Here is a 22,183-nt window from a genome sequence, read left to right on the forward strand (position 1 = left end):
GACACTGTGAATCATCTCTCCATCTATTCTGTTTGTGGGGAGCAGAGAGACACCAAAGTGCAGCTTACTCAACTCCCACGGGCCGCTGCTGTAGATCCAATTCCAGACTTCAGGCATTTTCTATGACTGTTTCTTTCCACTAACTCAAATTTAAAGTGTATTTTTAGGCATCAAAAAGACTTCAGTTGACTTGGTGTGTTCCTGGGTGGTATATTGATATAGACATAAAAATAATACAGACATTGCGATAAACCCAACAGTTTTTGACAGGCTGTTTGATTAAAAATATTAAATAAAATAAAGAGTTATTTATATAATGGCTAACATGACAACAGGATGATCCTATTGTATTTGTTGGATTTGACAGCATGTGGTGAGCTGGCCCACACTAATGTAATTTCCTTCAACACTGTCTTATTCATGCACCTGTTTGTGAAATGCTCTTGACAGGGAGACCAACAGTGCAACGCTGTTTATGATTAATACCTCACTCAAATGCTGTCACATCAACAACTGGCAGCAGAGACTTGGCCGGAATTTCAAATAAATCCTTTAGGTTATAATTGGAAACACATTTTATCATTTGTTCCTCTAGGGTGGTTGAGGGGGTATTAAAGCTAGATGTTGTGGTATTGGGCAGGAAATCAATACACAAAAAAATGTGTTATTTTAGCCTGTCTAAAGTCTTAAGCTCTTTTCAGTGAATCTTTAGAGACACTAAAATACAGAAAGGTCCCTTTTACTAACAAACCAACTACCTTTATCACACCAGCTTTGGCATATTAATATAGACTTACTATAGTCCACAGAATGATTATAGCATTTAATGACCCAAGCGTATTGGTTTATAAGAGCCAGTTGGGAGCAAATGTCATAAGTCACTGTGACAGGATTTCCTTGTGGTAAAGTCAGTAAAAACTTAACACCTGGTTTTGTATCAGTTGCAAGTGTTCTATACCCATGCTACATTTAGGGTTTGCATTTTAGGATATTTTGAACTACTGCGACAATGTAATTTCCCACAAGGAATTAAGTCTAACTATAGCCCTATGGACTGTTTGGTCATATATTGTATAAGTTAGATGAAAAGGCAACAATGCATAAGTTCCCATCTTATCTTTACCATTCATGCATGTGTTGCTAAATATTGCTAAAACTTGTGCCTAATATTTAGCAACAAGTACATGCCACACGATATGAAAGGATTTAGCTTTCTTAATTATGCAAAAATGGCTGGAGATGATTCTATTCAACATTACAATAAAAACATTGACCAAATAAAACTACAATATGGGAATGATCAAATTCCAAGTTTCAGACAGCCTCTCCAACATCACATAAATATGCTACACATTTCTCCTGTGGAAAATCTTGTTATGCATAGCTGTTCAAAACAACAAAATCTCTTGGGTTCAAATCCAAGAAAATAATCTTCCATAACAGCAGGGAATGAGACAACAGCAACTATTTATCATTCTAACCCAGCCTCCCACTCAAGCTTTAATATAAATACAACTTTGGTGTGTTTTCTCCTGTGAAAGCTCTGGGGAGATGCAGTCAAAATCCCATACCTGAGAGCAGCCACCACTCTCCCCACAGCGTCATAGAGCACTGTTTTGACTGGCAGGTCCAAGGGTCCCACTGCCACCCTCAGGACTTCTCCAATCTGCTCCAGAGGGTGCCCATCTGTCGCCATGGTGACCGCCAGCTCGTGAACTTTGGGCCTCTCGGATCGGGACAGATCGTAAAGTCGGCTGTACCCCTGCAGCTGCTCCTGGAATAAAGACAAAAACAAAGAAAGATGGACTGCGGTGGGTTGACATGTTCGACCTGCTGGCCCAATGACACACAGAGAGGGTTTTAGCAAATCATAACAAATAAGAAGTCAGTTTGAGAGGGAAGGAAGCAGGAAATGAAGAAAAGTGAGGAGACAAGTGTGAGACGTTTACTAAGTGGAGTTTGTGTTGGAGAGTGATGTTCTCTATAGGTATTAACCCAGAGGGCAGAGGCAGTCTGTACAGTCTAAACCCACTGTACCAATCGGCTCTGTTTTCACTTTTGATGAAAAAGAGGTAAAGCCTGGAAACAAGTTGTGCTTGAACTTGGCAGAATGTCTTTTCAATTAAAATGCAGCATGTCAAAGTAGTCCATCTATAACTGCAAAATACAGTACATTGCAAGTTACAAAGCAGTTAACAGTGAGAAGGACTGTTCAGAGGAAAAAAAAAAAATCACTCAAGCTGCAAGTCTTACAGTCTACTCTAAATAGTTTCCTGATATTGGTTTCAGGAAAAAAAATAAAATGCTTCACTTTTTGTTACACATCTCCAGTCCCACCATTTACATTCAGTTATGTACACACAGTAAGGGTAGTATTTGAATTGGGATGGGTGATATGGCAAGAAAATTACTATCACTATCTTCTTGGAGCCACAAATCATGTGCACTTTGTATTTTTCTATTTTGTTTAAGAGGTAACCATAGTAATCTGCTTTTCTGAAAGTTGACGCTTCACTGTGATTGTCAGATCCACTCATTGAGAGTCTAGACTGATCAGTTGAAGTTAAAAAGTTTTTGTTTGAGCGAACAGCTGTATTGTGAATCACAATAAGACATTATGACCAAAGTAGAAGATCCTCACATGGATGAAATCACAATTCGATTTTTATCATCATATTGGCCGGCTCTGTTTTGAGATGCGTTTTCATGGGGAAAACTTTTTGAAAGAACATTTGATCCCTCTGATGTGGATAGATTTCTTGTATACATCTTAGTCCAGAGGCAATGTGACTAAGCAATGAGACTGAGACTGGGTATAAGTAACACACATTTGCAATAAGCTTCTAAGAAAATCTGTGGCTGCTTTGAAGGGATTGCTATTTCTATCTGAGCAAGACCATAAAAACACAGTAGGCAGAAAGTTCTAGTTTTTAAATGCTATTGTATGAGAGCTTTAACCATAAATTCATTTCAGCTCCTTGACTCTAGTGTGCAATGGGTAATTTACCGTCCTCATGGCAGGTCAAGGCCCCTGCGGTAGATTCATGCACAATCCACACAGTAATTCCCAGCAGCTGCACACGTACGCTTGATAAATGACTCCAGTGCAGGCAAACTCAGCCTACAGCACTCCTTCTATCTATCTTTCCCTACCTACCTGCCCTTTCCTTGTTCTTATAAGTCGTTTTTTTTTTTTTTCAGCTTCAAGGATACCGCTGTGTCCAGCATGATTGGAGTTGAAAATTAATTGCAAAATGTAGCTCATCAGGATTACTATACCCTACTAACACTGGTTCCAAAACTGGTTCTGGTACTTTTGATGGCACACGGTCATCTTCTTGCTTAATTTAAAATGATTCCTGTGTCAGAACTGCTCTGATCGGGGCTTCGGAGAACTGTGGTGTTCAAAATGATCCTGGGTTTAGTCATGGATATACAAGTACTTAAGTCTTGGTTTAGTCATCCTTTTGTTCCAATTCTAGCACAGTCTAATCATTTACCTTCTGTTTCATTCTTCTTTTAAATGACTGATTTATTGCATGCCTGTCTTCATTAAAATTTACAATCACTTTTTTATTTTATGTGATTAAAATAAAATGGCCTTGCTCAGTACAGGGTGGGAGTGACTAGTTCTTAATGGGGGCACAGTGGTTGCCGTAGTAACCCCCACTTGCTGAATCATAATATCCGCTCTGTGTTGGCTTGCATTAGGCCAGAGGGAGGTGACAGTGTGGAAAGTCAGTGTGACTTTGCTTAATGAGATACAGCATGGGGTACACACTGTATATGCGGTTTTATAAGGCCGTACAAGGAGCAAAGATTTATATTAACATGTCCTTGGCTGGTCCAACTGAGGCCAACAGGAACTTGGTCAAGCAGAACCATCCTAAAGACAACACAAACTCACACCCAAATGCATGAAGGTGGTAGAGCACGTATCAAGCATGCAAACATATCTCAAGAGGTTGATTTGAGGTAGTACTTGTAGTAACTCAGTATAATACTTTATAAACATGGCTGATGATTGATATGGAGTAAATGTGTGTAACTGAATCGAAATCACAATTTTAATGAATATAATTAGCAAATCTCAAAATGTTGTAATTTCTGAAGTGCCATAAGTTACTTTACAAACAACTAAAAATCCATCATATCTTATTCTGCATAAAAACGGCTAATGTCAGCAGCTAGCAGCAAAGATCTGTACCAACATGTTCTGAAATATTCTTGTATTAATTTGTCAGTTCACATTTCAGTCTTTTTGGCAATTCTCCTGAAAATGTTAAAAAAAAACAAAAAACTTTGATCTGAATCCTATTATTAAAACATAAATCTCAAATCTAATCGTGATTGTAATGCTTGGCAGAAAAATTTGCAATTAGATATTTTTCCCAAATCGTTCAGCCCTATTTTGGTTTCCCAAGCCAAATATGAAAGCTAAATGAGCGGTTTGCTTTGGCTTTTCTTTGTCAAAATGGCTAAAATAAACTTTTTCATTATATGACAGCACATGGCAATAAGCTTAAATTGTAAAGGTAGTATTTGGTTATTCTGTAGGAGTGCATGCAACACAAAAGCTTGTTGGAAAACCTGCACTAACCTATGTTAAAATGCAGTGAGAGGGTTTATAGTAAAGGTTACAGTGGGCGTGGGGAACAGATGGGCCGTACCTGTTGGCTGTCCCTCAGAGTTAGGATGCAGGGCTGGCTCAGGGTGTCCAGGTGGGACTGAGACTGTTGCAGGTGAGAAAGAGCCTCATCAAAACCCATCCCCGCTGGGTCATTCTCCTCCTGCTCTCCGCCTCCTCTTTTCCGACTCTTCTCTGCCAGTTGCCGCAGTGCTTTGGAAGCCCGCTTTATGACCTCTGACCTCGTCGAGATGCTCAGCTAAGGGGGAACAGAATAAGTAATGGAGAATGGGGTCATCCTGGGTAAAGGAGCATTGTATTTGAAACATTTATGTATCTGTTTTTGTCCTTCTTTCTCTTGTTCCCGGGAGAAAAACAGCAATTATCAGAGTACAGTGAGGTACTATCTTGGCACGCAGACAATCATAAATTCTTAAATTTAAATGGCTGTACCCCTCCATGCAGTTGAGCAATAATTGTTTTGCCCCAACACAGAGATATTATAAAAGCAGCTCATAGGGTAGAAATGAGACTGCTGTAAACGGTTTATTTTAAACTACATCTGTTTACGTTTTTAAAACAGTAAAAATCAGGTATAGCACCTAACTTTAAGGACTGACAATATTACATTATATGAATTACTATGGGCAATAATCCTTACTTTTTTAAGATAGACAGAAAAATGTAAATTATACCTATTTCACTCAGAAAGAACCAGCAAACCTCTAGGATAAGAGGATTTAAGGAATATTCCAAATTAACCACCCCGTACTACACCACTATCACAATACCTCTCTTTGAAAAGACATTTGAACCAATGTACACTTTGATTTCATGTGAGAGTGAATGAGAGGATCATAGCTGCCTGCTCTGTAAGTGAATCTATTCAGTGGCAGCAGGTTGTCCATTCATTCGAAGGCGCCTTGAGCCTGAACCATTGTCAAACTCAAAGAAGGAGCCAATGATTTCTACAAAACCAATAATTTCTTAAACCCCCACTGTCACTACTATACCTACATAGCACCTGCACTGGCCAGATAACTTAAAAAGGATTATCAGCAGTTATTTCGCCAAAAAAAAGAGATCACTAAAATAACAAATAGCCAGTCAAATCACTGCAATTTGTCTTAAAAGACTGCAGTGGAAAGCCCTCATGTTTGTCTATGTGCATTGTCTGAAGTCCTATGCACGCATGGCCATTAGGCTCCTTCTGTATTGAAGTAGACACAGTATCTCAGTCCACATTGGTCAAAGTCAAAGGTTACAGGGGGTGAGAGTTGATAAAAGAGAGGAAGCTTCCACTAAAGAGTCTATCTAAAATCAATAGATCAGAGGGAAAGAAATGCCAGCACCCTGTTTCCCCAACAACAGGGCAAAATAACTCCTGGCTATCTTTCTAAAGCACTATAGCCTCGTGGGAATGGGATCAATCCATCTCACTTCAGTGTGAAAGGTCACATACTCCGCTAACAGCTGGAAAGGATTAGGGATTAGAAAAAAGTGACCAGATATTTTCCGTGGTAATTTGCATGTTATAAAGCCCAGTACGGACACACTGCCTGCTGGGAATTAGAGTTTAATTGGTACTGAAGAAGAAAAGGATCAATTAGCTCTCAGAAAGTTATTGGATAAAATGGCTGTAAAAAGGTCTAGGAAAAAGGGTGGCAGCACGCCAGTGAAAAAAATTAAAAATCCACAGTTGGAAACTATTGATAAGGGGCACACTGAGGCACTTAAAGTCCACGGCAGGACTATTTTTCAGAGTGATGTAATTATAGGGATGACATTTCATGTGCAATTTTATAATTTCTTTTATAAATCATGACTGGTCTGTGCTTTGGGGCAGAACGAGTTTGAAACTGAATAATATATTTTAAATTAGGAAGAAAGCTTATAACTTTCCCAAAAAAGTAGCCAGAGGCATTAGACACGGCTGGTCAGAGGATGTAGAGATTCAACCTGATACACTGAGCTGTGGACTTTCACACAATATGAATTTTTGGTGGTAGCCTGAAGCTAACCACCTTCTGTGCTGAACTCACTGTGAGTCAAGTTTAAGCTAGTTCATGTCCTGTGCAGTAATAGAGAATATAATTCACTTCATGTGAAAGTTGTAGTCAAGGCCAGGAAAAGATTATGGTACTGAGATTCTTTTGTGATGTTTTGGGCCAGAATGTTAACATTCTAAATTCTTACATGTTCAGCTGCATCAGGGGAGAAAGTGATGCTGTCTACAAAGTCCACTGCATCACTTGGGACCAGCCTGTCGAGGTACTTGGCGCATGTGTCATAGGCGTGGAGGTAGTCCTGGTCATTCTGGGGGGCTCTCTTCAGCAGCTGGGGGTCCCCTCTCCAGAACAGCTTCTTTAGCCAGACGGAATGGACTGCACTGGAGGAGACTGTCTGCCCCCCTCCACCAGGTATGGGCAGACGCGTGGCCAGTTTGGAGATGGAGAGGACATTCTGACTGGTGAGCACTGGTTCCAGGGTAAGGAGTGGGTTTAAGGATTCATCTGTCAGTTTGCGATAGTTCAGACCTGAGAAGACAAGAAGGTACAGAACGTTAAGAAGACTTGAATGGAGCGACCAATTGGTTAATTTTAAGTGCCCATAATAATAGAGCAATATGCAAATGTCTGTGTTGGCAATGAGACAAATTGGCAATCTTATGACTGGATTATTACACTTAAATACTACTAGGTTTTATAGGCTGAAATTGGCATTCAACCAGCTCATTCTATCTGTGGCCTGTGAAACAAGGATATCCTCATTGTGTGGATTTGGTTGGATATACTTTGTTAAAAAACAACCCAAAACACCAATTTTAAGACTTACTTAGCTGCTATATACAGTTTATATTAAATTATATTGTAGTTTATACTATATTATATGTATACCAATTTCAAACATTCAAGATACAAAAGCTTTAATTGTCAAATGCATTCAAAAAAAAAAAAAAAAGGCATGACACTTTTCCGTTTTGACAATGAAAAAGTGCTTTTCACACAACTGTTCTGCACCACTTTGATTGCTTTTAAAAGGCAAGGGTACTTTTTAAGTTGTTTACATGTTAACAGGCCAAATTTCTATTTCTATTTATTTCTTTATTTATATTAGTATTATAGTATTGTTATTATTATGATTTTGATTTGTGTTTCTGCACTGGTTGCAGTCTGTGTGTCTTTCATTTGGGGAAACAGAGAGGGTTGTGTGAATTTATTTATTTTTTTTTCAACCTAGTACTTGACCCACAACTGGACAGGTCTTCAAAAAGTGCAGCAACCCTGTCAAAATCGGCAAAAACAATTCGAACCTTCATAGACACTTATAAGGTAGTGTACCCCTGGAGATCATTATTCCCTGATAAAAGCGAATACTCTTATTTCTATTCTATTATTCCTTTTCGAGGATTGATTTCTTCCTAATCAATCAAGGCCTGTTGTCTAAAGTTTACTGTTGTGACTATAAAACAATAATTTTGTCAGAGCACAGTCCAGTATTATTACATTATTATTACAAATTGCAATTGGACAAATTGCAAAAGGAAGAAATTGAAAACCACCTTCACTTATTTCAAGGCACTAATGACACACCAGATATAGCAAGATGTACTTTATGGGACACTCAAACGGCTTATTTACGTGGTCACCTGATTTCATGGAGTAGTTTCATTAATAAAAAGAGAAGAGAGAAAGAATCCAATATTATTTGCAAAATCAAAGAAATAGATCAACTATATGAGACCTCTCCCTCTTCCGACTTGTATAATAAAAAGCAATGTCTCCAGACTGAACTTAATTTATTGTATAGTTCTGAAACAACCAAGGTATTAACGCAGCTGAGACATAGATATTTTGAACATGGAGAGAAAGTAGGTAGACTCCTAGCATTCCAAATTAAAGAGCAAGAGGCATCAAGATCAATTATTGAAGTCAGGACTGGTTTGGGACAATTAACAACACACCCAGAAGAGATTAAAGATACGTTGAAACAATTTCATGGCAAACTGTATACATTTGAATCAAAGGGGGATTCTAAATTAATTGACAATTTCTTTAAAGACCTCAGTATACCTCAAGTTAGTACTGACCACAAGGCCATATTAGAAAAATCAATAACATTAGAAGAAAGAAAACAAGCAATACTTAAAATGCAAAACTCAAAGGCTCCTTGTCCGGATGGATATACTGTAGAGTTCTATAAAACTTTTAAAGATCAGATCTCCCCAGTGCTGTTGGAGGTGTTTAATGAAGCGCTGGTTAGAGGTTTGCTGCCTCCATCATTCTATGAAGCTATGATTTCACTCATGCACAAATCTGGTAAAGACCCTTTAGAGCCTAGTTCATACAGACCAATAAGTTTATTAAATGTCGATTATGAAATCCTTGCAAAGATCTCGGCCACATGTCTAGAGAATATACCTCCTACTGTGATATCTCAAGCTCAGACGGGTTTCATAAAAAACAGACACCTGTCTTTCAACAATAGGAAATTGATAAATATTATTTAAACCCAAGAAAATAAAAATAATCGGGTGTTGCTGCTCTCTTTGGACGTGGAGAAGGCCTCTGACAGGGTTGAGTGGGATTATATATTGTCGGCCCTGTTGTTGTATGTACACCAAAAAGGCATCGATACAAACTAATGATATTCATTCATCCTACTTCTCTTTAGGTCGATCAACAAGACAAGGTTGCCCATTGTCCCCATTATTGTTTTCCCTGGCAATTGAGTCCTTGGCCATTGCATTGAAGATAAATGTGAGATATTTGGGTACCATTAGACGGGAAATGGAACATAAGGTATCTTTGTATGCCATTGACTTGTTGTTGTATGTATCAAATGCTAAACACACCCTTCCCTATCATAATGTCACAGTTGAAGAACTTTTGGATAGTATCGGGATATAAATACATTTTTCTAAAAGTACCCATTTTTTAAAACTAAGAAAACATCTTAACAGTCTGGTCCCCCTCTTAACTCATATTAACATTAACTCATATAAGAATAAATTTAAATACTTAGGTATTAATATGACACAAGAGTTGTCCTGTCTTTTTAAAAAAAATAAAATCAGCATTGTATGAATAAACAAAACAAAACTTGGATAAATGGATGAATCCCCCAGTCTCTGGTAGGTAGAACTGACATTATAGAGATGAATGTTTTGTCAAATGTTTTATTTTTATTCTATTGCATACCATATTCCATTACCAAATCATTTGTTTTCCAAATTAGATATCTTAATTTCATAATTCATTTGGAATAAAAAGACCCCTCGGATTAAGAAATCATTTTAACAAAGACCTAAAGAGCTCAGGGGAATGGCATTGCCTCGCTTCAGATTTTATTACTGGTCATGTAATAAACGATCTTTGTCCTTTTGATGTAATGCTGGGGAGGCTGATTAGGTTGACATAGAAGAAAAAAGTGTCCATCCAACTTCACTGTGGACTTCTTTAAAAGCTACTATTCCCAGATTTAAGAATCTTATGGTTTCTCATTCAGTAAATTTTGCACCAAATTAGAAAACACTTCAAATGGAAAGATATTACAACATTAATACATAATCATGAGTTTACTCCAGTACTTTTGGAAATCTCTTTCAATCAATGGGCAATCATGGGAATAAATTCCTTACAAGATCTGTTTATCCAAACATCTGCCTTTTTTGATTAACTCTGTGGAAAATATAAGATAGTAAAGAGAGACTTCTTCAAATATTTACAAATTTACAAATATGTAAAAACAATGTTCCCATCTTTCCCTTCTCAGCCTCTTGAGTATGAACTTGATACTATGCTTTTGAAAATCCCACTGAAGAAAGGCTCGATCTCTAAAATCTGCAATGGCCTGCTGGATTTGGAACATATACCTACAATGGACCATCTAAATGAAGCTTGGCAGCAAGACATTGGAGTGAATATCACTGATATCCAATAGACCAAAGCCCAAGACAATGTCCACTCTTCTTCAATGTATGCCCGTTATGGTCTACTGCAATTAAAACATTTACATAGACTACATCTGTCAAAGGTGCAACTCTCCAAAAAGTCCCCTGGAGTAGACACAGCTTGTGACCGCTGTGAATGGGACCAAGCCTCACTTGCTCATACTTTTTGGAGTTGTCCAAAAATATTATATCATGAAATGAAACATGTCCAACTGGAAAAAAAAATAAATTTGATCTTAGAGGGAAAGTGGACATTTTTCACTTGACATGGGATGTGTTTCTGTAGTACTTTGGCAAACAGGTGAATATGCAAGTATAGAGTATGTTTATTTGTCTGTTGTCTTATTTACGTATCTGAGCTCGTCCACTTAGATAGCTAATTATGCAACTATGCAAAAACCTCCTTTGTCATCGCTAGGCCTGTCATGACGATTACTATATCAACTTATCACTAATTATATGAAAGCTGGAACAACATCTTATCATATGTATATTTCCTTTGCACTATTGGGGAATGTTTTATATGATGTAGATGGGTCAAATTAGTAACTTGAAACTGTGTTATTGTGACAGGCCTATTCATCTCCACGAGAGAACATTATGGATTTAGTTGAGTCTACAGCATATAGGAAACTACTCATGACATGACATGGATGAAATGTCCGTGCCCATCCACCACTTTCTCACTCAGACACATTATCAGAAAAACACGCACTCTGTCTGGAGCTTAAATATTTAAAGCGGCCCAGCCTTTGGGGGGGGGGGGGGGGGGGCCCTCCATGGTCGCTGCACCTGGGAATACCACACTCAGACATCCCTTACACTGTGATCAGTTTGAGAGGGGCTTTTTCTGACACAATTATAGACTCATATTCTCAAACCGCAGACTTACATGTCCCATTTCCACAGCCACACCCACCTATGTCTGCCTCCACAAACCACTATGCCCACAAGAGAACGCACTCAGATCATGACATGTGAATAATGACACTAAAGACACTAATACCTGACTTTGTTTATATAAGGAAGGCTTTTGTAACTATTTGATTAAATGTAGTCATAAAGGGGATATTCTTAATGGTAAAGTGTCAAATGGTGAAGAGTGAAGAGAGCTTTGCACTGGTTTTGGATGAATGGAGAGGGCGGGGTCAAGCAACAACAAGAGAAACAACAAGAGCCAAGAGTTTGCAATTGCAGCTCAATTTGTAATACACAGTAAATTATGACATAATTTTGGACCAACATGGACACAGACCAGCCTTCACTTCCCATCCAAATTTAGTTAAAAATGTAAAAATATGATATATGGTAAGGTAATATTTAGGAGTTTTTAGGAGTTGTAAGGTGGGGGTAAATTCCACCAGCCTTTGTACCTGTGACATCAGCGTGAATATGTGTGCGAAGGACAAGGGAGCCAAGAGACAGCACTGCATAAAACAACAGCAATTAATAATGGGGTTATGATTTGAAGCAGAACGAAAAAAGCGTAACTGAAGCATTATCCTTGTTTCACAACCTCAGAATTTGCTGATCAAACCATAAGACTTGCAAAAAGATCTGGAGCTTCTAGAAGGCAGCTTCTAGAACAGTGAAGACAAATAATACCTCTTGATGCAATGTACTGTCCTAAATCTGTGAAGTTTCCACCTCTTATTTGCGTTAGATTTAATTGGATGAACTTGCAAGCTTTTTTAAGTTAGTGTAAAGTGCGGCATGTGTCATCTGTAGAAACTGCGGCGTGATTGGGGAGCAGAAGGAGCAAGTGAGCCGTGAAAACACTGTTGACACTCGCTGACCTTTATCACTGAGATCTGACACTTCCTCCGAAATCGCAACAAAAAAACTTTAGCTCCTCGACCACCGGAGCAAGAACTAGTGACACACCACAACCTGGACATCAAGACTAAAAAAGGGAGCATCTGGCTGACAAAAATGTACCAGAAAGTGCAAGTGTTATCTAAGAAATTTGTGATGCCGGCAAAGTTCACACCTCTTTCATATGTAAATGTGTTTCATTATCACATTGCAAACTCCAAAGACAGGATTTTATCATCAGCCTATAATTTTATTTCAGAGTTTAAAAAATTACTACAACTGCTTTAGGAGAGGTTTGAGTCATAATAAATATGAGAGCATGAAATAATTTGCAGTTGAACATTGTTAGCGAAGCCCCTGTACATCTCATATTGCAGTGACATAGTAGGAAAAGAGTTCTATGTCTTTCTCGTGTAATTCTGAAGCAGCTTTACAAAGTTCATATATATAAAACTGAAAGAATATGGAAGTGATTACCAACTAAATGAAAAAAATACTGTTGGGCACTCATGAGCGATTAGGTCAGAGTTTGCATATAGGGCTGCAGCCTCAAGGTTGTGGGTTCGAGTTCCAGCGTTGACAATTGGCAGAATGTTACTCCAAACTCCTGAAACTTTCATGCTGTACTGTATTAAAATAAAGCCTACTTGCCAAAAAAGACTACAAAGCTATTTATTAAAATCAATGATCAAAATACTCCCCCACCAAAATATATCCAACATTTCTTTTTTTAAATCTATTTGTTCTTCTAAGCCGCAGAAACCCCCCTCTCCCACTCCCTCTAACCCACAAGGAGATATTCAGATATTGTTATTAAAGTAGACAACATTTTCCTCACCGCTAGCCACAGCTCGCAGCTTCTTGAGCAGTTTGACGTGAGTGTCTGGTTTGATCGCCGTAGAGACGTAGGGGTGGCAGCCCGCGGCATCCAGCAGGGTGTAGTAGTACAGCAGGCGGCCCATATCGGAGGCCTCCACGCTGGGCAGCACGTACTTGTTCATGTGGCTGTGGAACGCCTCAGGATCACTTTTCAGTGTCTCAAACAGACCCAGGGAGTCGCTGCGAGACTCAATGTCCTTTGTGGAGAGCCTGAAGAGACAAGAAGTTTGATTATAACCTTGTACTTCCTAAGATTAGTATGTGGTTGCTGAACTACTTTTCACCTAGGGCTGGACAATTGAGCAAAAAATAAAAAAAAATCTGTTTCATTCAACGTCAAAGTCTGAAGAATGAAGAAAACAAGGCAGCCAATCTCCACCACAGTCACCCACCACCTATCACCCACATACTACATTCATAAATATGGACAGTATATGGTAGACTGTAAGTGTCTTTCCCAAAGACACAACAACTGCATGTAGTGATTGAATCTGGGATCAAACAGTCCTTCATCAGGTTGGTGGGCAAATAATACATGAAATTCAGCCAAGTTGGTAGTCGCACCTAACTTTCACAAAGCGTGCCTTGAAATTAAAAACATTTACCATTCACTTGTTTTCATCAATTTGTCAATTTGTTGTAATATCAAAAGTATTTATGTTTAAGAATGAGATGACTTCAGGACATATTGTTTTTTTAAACTTTGGTAGCAGGCTTCTGAAACAGCATGTGAGCCCTGCATTGTAAACAGCACTAATCATATTCACCACGGGGGCTTTAATAGATTCAGCTGCAGAAGGAGCAATACTAGTGATTTTTTTTTTTTTTTTTTACACTAAATGAGCCTGAAGCCTCTGTCAAACTCCACTTCTCAAATTGAATTAAGCCAAGAACAATAGTGTTTGAAGGCAGCCTCTGAGGTTGGCGGATGCTCACACAACGTTGGACCCATTTTGAGTTGTGTTACTATGGTAGTTCAAAGCCAGCATGTCGCCTCTCGTGCATGCTTGTTCTCTCTTTCTGATGACAAAAGGTGCTCTGTGAAAATCCACACTCCTTCTCCCCAGTGAGTCTTTTGTCCCTCTGATAGTTCTTTGCACGCCCGCTTTGGTGCCACTTCTGCTGTTGTGTTTTTGCCTGGCTTCTACATCACAAGACACAAGTACTACTCCTCTCCTCCTTTCCATTATCTAGTGGGAATTTAACCGTTTTGTCCATCTTAAAATATTCATCCTTAATTGGTGCGGTAATCAGGCAGACGGGATTAAACACCACAGAATGTTAGATCATTATTAAGCATATTATTGTAGTCTGATTTTATGCAAGTTAAATTCACCCCATCATTACTGTTAATTTGTTTACAGATTGCAGTTCAGCGGGGGGTAGTGGAAGTGAAACTCAGGCTTCAAAAGAGTGGACTTCACCCCCATTTTAATAGACATTGAGAGGCCTGGAGTTTTTGTAATTAATTTTTCAACAGAGGCACTGTGACAAACTGGATCGGAGAGGATTAATTTCCACTTTTAAAAATACAAGAAACTTGTGCAGTTGAATGATGTTTCTTTTTAATCTTCTAAATAAACATATTTTTGTCCCATATCCAAAACTCAAACAAACAGCTCCCCAATTGTGTCTATCAAAGTCAGACGTGATTAATATTTCTCCAACTGACTAGAGTTTTTCTAAAATGTTACCAATACAACTAGTTCTATTTGTATTCTAGATGATACTGTATAAATAATCAAGATAATTTAGACTAAATTAATAATGGGAAATACTACATTCAGAAATTAATGCAGTCCCATTTACTTCTACATGACCGGTTAGTTCAAGTTATCAGTTTTAAGCTTGGTTCTTTGACTTGTGATTCTGAAGCAGTACTGCATATGCAAATATTGTATACTAATGATGTACACAGTGGAATGTAAATCTGCATTATTTGACCACCTTAAAATACAATTTTAAGTGTGATCAGAGAAGTCTGAACTATACTCCCAACCAACTTTTACTGACAGAATATTGGCTGTAGGCTGTAGAGTAAAAAGACCCCAGATGATCATTGACAATTAAGGACTACATCTCTATTAATAAAAGATTAATAGCACAGCCCTAACCCACGGTTTTCAATAAACAGACCAAACACTACAGTTTATTAAAAAAAGGTCTCATAAGAACGAAGATTTGTTTGCATTTTATTTCAAGAATTTGAGATGTGTGGCTGTGACAGTGTAACAGGGCAAAAGGTGCTAATAATGCTGCAATAGCTTTTGTTTGAAGCGTCAGGCCTGATGAGCCTTCTGTCATTTATAATCAGTGTGAGAGTGGCAGAGGAAATGCTCTTTGTGTTTCTGAACAAAGGATCAGCAGTTTTGGTCTTTTCACCAAAACAATGTAATGTTAACAGTCAGGCTGCATCGGGCTGCCTCAGGCCACTTCACAGCAACATGAATCTCTAATCAAAAACAACACCAAACAGTAATGGCCACTGTAGCAAATGGTAAACAATGCCAACCAAAAATGCAATTATGTTATTGGAAACAACAGACTACCAAGCCCTCAGAACAGCCACATTCAAGTTACTCAAAGTCTACACCAGAAGCGTATATAGAAAATGAGGTCAGAGACAATGTACATTCTATTTGTACTTTAAAGGTGCACTATGTAGCTTTTCTAGTGGAAAAGCCTCCATCTGGTTTGCTCAATGGATATGTTATGGCTTTGCATAGCCTTGGACTATTTGATAGTATGGAATTAAAATCATCTCCATGGAGACAATCAGATAAAGCCACCATGCCAAGTTAAAAGTCAGATCAGTGAGGAGTTCACCCTGCTCATGTTTTTCAAGGTATTTTCTTTGCAACACAAACATCTAACCTAATTCTCCTCACCTACACAATCTGTGTCGATGCCTATTCACTTGCCACAGATGTAAAAGTACATACTGTATAATCCTGCTACATCTTTCACTATACCTTATACAATTCCATCCAATGAGTTTCTCTTCTCCAGTAAAAAAAGCAAAAAATAAAAGCAAGAAATTAATCAACCTAATCAACAACATGGTCCCGCTCAGCTCTACATGTAAACACAGTGATGGTCGCAGAAGGCTGAGCACATGCAGAGATTTCATTTGGTGAAAATATTTGACGTGATTAAATGTTGCATGTCTCTCTTTTCGCAGCAGGATGTAAACAACAGAGCTATCTTAATTAGCTGTCAGAAACTGCTAATAGGAGGTCCACAAAATAATCTTTTAAATTACAGAGGTAAAAATAACTTTTCCACAACATGTCTATAAATAGGATTTAAGAAATGAGAATTTATTAAGAAAAATTTAAAAAGTGACTCATTGACAGACAGTAGAACTTTTTCGTGATGAGGTGACAGAAGTTCGCTCGCACTCGGAGAAGAAATCTTTAATTTGCCAGGTCCCAGAGAGGGCAAAGTGTCACAGGGTAGAAGTATGATTAGTGTTAGGGAGATGGAAATAACACTTACATAATGAATATGATTACATCAAGGGTAGAAGTTTTAAGAAGTAATAACATGAATAGAAATAGTTTTATAGGATTTTTAAAGCATTTAAACGTGTTTGGAGCAACATGTTTCCAGATGAGATGTCCTCATTAGCCCCAAGGCAAAAGAGAGAATAAACATGAGGAAAAGGTGTCACCAAAAAAGCTAAGAGAGTGAACGTCTCATGCTTAAATGCTACTCCTGTTTGTTTCGGAGTGTTTTTATCAACCAAACCCCCATGGCTGAGGGTGGACCAGAGGGAAAATATTTTTGCCTTCAGCAAACACAACAGATATTTAGTGGAAGAACTGAAGAACAGTGTGAGAGCCATGTTTACTGAATACTGGTAATACTGTAAAGATAATCTGACCTTATTCAAAATACTCATTCATTTTGACCTGTTCAAATATTTAGTTTCAAACCAATTGCAAATCCTTATCAGAATCTCTAACTTAATAATTATCACCTTTCAACTAAAACCCTAAGTGATTAAAACAAATTTACTTACATTGTCCTAACACCAAATAATGTTTAAATCATAAATAATGGACGTTAAAGGGCACCTCGGGAAATCATTTAAGCCCATGGATAAACATTACAACTTCCTTTGCTATTTTCAATGACTTTTTCAATTGCTTTATGGGCTGTCATTAAAATGCCAATACAGTGTAAAAAACATGTCCCTGAAGGCTTCCGTACCAATCCACAAAAGTTTATGGAGAGAAAAACGCTGACAGAGGTTGGGGGAGGTCAGTGATTTGCATTGATTTGTCCAAAGAGCTCATTTTGTGTTAAACAGACAGTCAATGCTACTGCGCTAGATAAACCCATAAACCAAAACCCAATCCCCACCAATGATGTAGTTAACAATATAACGTAACACCAGTGAAAGTATGTCTAACCATTAAATTACATAATGATCAATGGGTAAAATAGTAAAAACAAACTCCTGTCTAAATATGTACGGTTGCTTTAAATTAGCAAATAAAAGCATGGTGCTACCTATAGACCTATTTGTATGCATCACTTCCTTAACATTTTTCACCTTCTCTCTATTTATATCGGCCCTGCCTCCATCCATCCGTTAAATCGATACCCACATAGCAGATTCTTCCCGTCAAGATTACAGTATGAATATTCTTTGCACATTTATCATGGTGCAGAGATTTGGGCAGAAAGCAACACACAACCAAGCGGCTATGGTGGGCTCTGAACGGGATATAGGTTGTAATTTATGGTTAAGTGAGGTCCATAAAGCATTTCCTTATATCAGAATGTGACACAGGGATATTTATCTGAGGTGGGTGCGTGCAAACACATACACACATGCACACACACCCTTCTCCACTCTGCTGAAAAGGCATTCTATTAAAACAAGTAAAAGGTGCAGAGCTAGTCAGATTCCCGGCTATGAAGTCAGAGAGCAAATAAATTATGAAAATAGGCTGTGACACGTTCATACCCCCTAAAACACAAAATACACACTTTTAAACTAGTCCAGGCTCTTTTGGGTGAAATTTATATAAACTGTGGATTTTATAATATTGATGCTATTTATATTTTTATTAGAGATGCACCGATTCAGCTTTTTCAGTTCCACGATGTTTATATATATACTTCAGCTTAAAGTATTGGTTGGTAGCTGATATCAATTAATACCAGTTCAAAGACAAGACAGATCCATAACAAAACTGATATGTGTTATGTAACTGATGGGAATCAAATGTGAGAGTGAAAAGAGGTTTTGTGTTTTAGGAGAGTTATGATAATGCAAGTGAAAAAGTACATAAAAGTGAGATGAGCGTAGGTTCCTTGCATTATTGTCACATTTCTCTGATTACACATGAGCATTTTATTTAACATTGTAATACTGTACTCACGGTAGCACTAAGACTCAAGAGAAAGAAGCAACAATGAAATATCAACCAATACACTATAAAGAACATAAAAATGGCAGCCTATGTTGTAATGTTTGTGTGTGTGTGTCTAGCACATATACCCGCTATCGGTAAATAGGAACTCAAGGTGAGTCATGTAGACCTCCCACAGAGGAACACTGTAACGCTTTGCCAGGGACAGCGCAATTTTGTACACGCCATCATCCAGGGTCCTGAAATACACAAGAGCAGAGAGAAACATAATGATCAGGTTGTATTTCATAAAGCAGCCAGCTCACTCCCACACACTTTCAACTATAAAATCCTCCACAGACTATAATTTCTGCCTACTGTTAATACTAATGCACTGCTTTATGTGTTGCCTCACCGTTTTTGTTTATTTATTTTTAATGTTTAGAGCTACACTTTGCAACTTTCTGGACGGTGCACATCACCTGCAAACTTCCATGGAAATACAGTGAAAACCATACTTTGGAACATTCTTCATTGAGATGGATATGTTTAATGCCATACTGAGGAATATTACAGCCAAAGGAACAACAATTCCATGCAGACAAGCAGGAAAGGGCCCTCCTCCAAGCCAAGTACCAGTCAGGTTTGTGGAGATGTAATCCCACTCACAGTTAAGGTATGTTTTTCCATGTTTATCAGTGAAATAAAAATATTTAAATTATAAAAAAAATACTATCACATTGTCATAGTGTGTACAAAAATTCATACTCCGTCAGTCCAAGGATGGTTTCTTTCTTGTAGTCTGCGTCAGAGCTGAAGCGAGGTACGTCAACCCCTCGGCCCAGCCCCTGTAGGACCTGGGCCTGGGTGAAGTCCATCAGACGCTCGTTGTACATCTGTAGCTGTTCTATCAGCTTCTGCAGCTCCTGTGGCCAGCCGGAGTACGAGGAGACGTGCTGTGTAACCAATCGGATCATCTGCTTAGGGTCGGCCTGAAAAGAGGAAAAAGTGGTTACTAAACATGTTGTAGCGTGGAGTATTACACGGATCACATGAGAGCTTATGTCAAAATAGCTTTTTATCATAATGGACTACATGAAAAATGAATGTAACATAAAGAAGACATATTATGGTTTCTGTTTTTTTTTTGCTTTTTTGGAGGGGGTATGTTGTATAAACAGCTTAATCATAGAAACAGGTCAATTAAAAATATAGGGCTTGCCTTTTCATGGTGAAAATTCATTGTAGCAAGCAGCACATTTTCATTCACTTATTGTTGAAAAATGTCTGCGTGCCATTTTTGAACCCTACATGTATGGCCTACAGTCATATTTTTTTTTTTTTTTTTTTTTTTTTAAATAAACAGGTAAGTACAGAGATGTGGGTGGAGAAACAGACTCTGAGTATAGGCTTATGTTGAAGAATCACAGTTATATCATGGTTAAAAGCTCATAAAAGTTGATTTTACATAATATGTCTTAATATTAGGTCAATCGTGGTATCAGTTTAAATCGTACTTAACAAGATTCTCAAAGCATTAAATTAGAGCTTTAGTCATTCAATAAAGGCGTCCATTCCATTGACACACCAAGTGAGTGAAATGTCTTGCCCAAGGACACAACAATATGATCTTGTTAGAGCTGGATTTAAACCACTAAACTTGCGACCAGTTACAGGACCGCTCTGCCACATGAACCACAGTGCTCTCAAACTGTAGTTAAACTAAGATGAAAATGCTACAGCCTATTATGGTCCTATTGAGATTTGAAAAGGCTGTGTGTTTCATCTAAGAACAGAAACCAATTTGCAATTTGACCTGATGAACTTGATGAAAGCGTCTTGAACTTTACATTGTGTCTTTAGTGACAATATAACAAAGCCATTTACAAAAGTGGCAACAATTTTCCATAATAAAAAGTGTGTTGCCTGCCCGGATTCAGCCTCATGAAAAAGCTTACACTGTGCCAAAAATGTAGGTAACAGCAGTTTGGCTTTGGGAGTAAGAGAGCGGGGGTACAGTGATTGAGGGGTGAAGACTGCTCTCATCACATCTGCCTAATTAAACACACGCCTAAATGTGTATTTTTTGGTATCTTGAATGCTTAGGCCCAGCGGTATCATATGCTTTATTTGTAGTTCTCATTTGCATATGATAATTATAGCTGCCAGAAACACTGAACTGATTATACTGCTCCCAACATGCTTTGTGTTTTTAGATGTGGTCTAAAAATGAGCAGATATAGAATTCAAAAACAGTGAAAAAAAAGGTAGAGTTGAAAATGGTGAACAAGATCCAACATGTAAATATGATGTGTGATTATGGTAATGTCTGAGTTAGATGGGGCAAATTGCTGTTTATTTCAAGAAATCTTAAGGGACCATATGTAAAACTTTGATTATACATTTCATAAACATGATGTAGCTGTATCCCCAGATATGAAGTAAACATGTTCAAATCAAATATATATATTTGATTGTCAGTTTCAATGCTGAAGTCCAGTTGAACCTAAAAAGACACTCTTTGATCTGAATCCTCAGTACCTAAACCTCAGCATCAATGATTAAACAGTAATAATGCAGCCTCTGCAGCTCAGTGAGTGATTTTTTTCACGTGAAAGCTTTCACATGAGGCATGTTCAAGTTGTATTTATTTACATTACAACTTAGTAGTTAAAAAAACAAAATAAAGATAAGTAATATTGTAGATTAATATTAGCTCATGAAACTGATGCGAGCAGAACTAAACATTTTCTGAAGTTGCACTTGGTGTGAGAGGTTTGCAAGCCTACCTTACTCTGTACTCTCCCAGAGATGAAACTGTGAGGTTTTGTCTTTATTTTTTAATTAGTGTGTTAATTAGACATTAGTGTCATTAGAAGAAAGAGGAGCAGTGCTGCAAACGGGGAATGGGATTCAGGATTTGTCACATGACGGAGAGCGACACAAAGTAGTGTGCAAAGCCAGAAGAAGAAAGCGTGCCTGAACATTGATGGACAGGCCCATGTTTGAAGAACTTTATTGAAATAAGGCTTTTATGATGAAATGCTGTTTGCACACTCTTGCGCTGTCATTCATCTCCACTACTTTGTCCTTTTGACAATTTGAATTATACCAATGTCATTTTTCTAACTTTTATCCCATAATTCTTTCTCTGGGTTACTTAAGAATATTAAGGATCCCTCATTTTAATTAACTTTTTCTGCCAATCCCAACTGAAATCCCAAACATCTCACATGAAATATTCTTTCTACTATTCTCTAACCGAATACAACACATTCATTAGCGATACTTAATCAAGTACAACTAGACGATCTGTTAGAAAAGTTAATTTTGTTGTATGGAGTTGGAACACAGCCAGTTCTTTTCAATACTGTTAAAACTATTTCAGCAAAGTCACATACTTACATACCACAGCATGTCGCTTATGAGGTAGTATTGTACAAATAAGCCCCATGTGCACTTTCATTTTCATTCAAAATTTCTATGTCATTATATTTGAGTAGCAAGTCTGAGCTTATAAAATGCTTTTGGCTCCTCCCCAAG

General features: G+C 37.9%; 1 protein-coding gene across 1 annotated transcript in view; it reads right to left on the reverse strand.

Annotated features, from left to right (window-relative positions):
- The window catches only part of nbas (NBAS subunit of NRZ tethering complex), a 150,458-nt gene that overhangs the window by 49,225 nt on the left and 79,050 nt on the right, over positions 1-22,183 (reverse strand). Inside the window, exons 42-47 of the mRNA XM_033990759.2 lie at positions 19,409-19,632; positions 18,790-18,900; positions 13,234-13,484; positions 6,824-7,164; positions 4,671-4,886; positions 1,572-1,774 (exon numbers count right to left, since the gene is read on the reverse strand). Of these exons, the coding sequence (XP_033846650.1) occupies positions 1,572-1,774; positions 4,671-4,886; positions 6,824-7,164; positions 13,234-13,484; positions 18,790-18,900; positions 19,409-19,632 (1,346 nt within the window). The remainder of the gene's footprint in view (positions 1-1,571; positions 1,775-4,670; positions 4,887-6,823; positions 7,165-13,233; positions 13,485-18,789; positions 18,901-19,408; positions 19,633-22,183) is intronic.

The sequence above is a fragment of the Periophthalmus magnuspinnatus genome, chromosome 24, assembly GCF_009829125.3.
Source record: "Periophthalmus magnuspinnatus isolate fPerMag1 chromosome 24, fPerMag1.2.pri, whole genome shotgun sequence".
NCBI classification, from domain to species: Eukaryota; Metazoa; Chordata; class Actinopteri; order Gobiiformes; family Gobiidae; genus Periophthalmus; species Periophthalmus magnuspinnatus.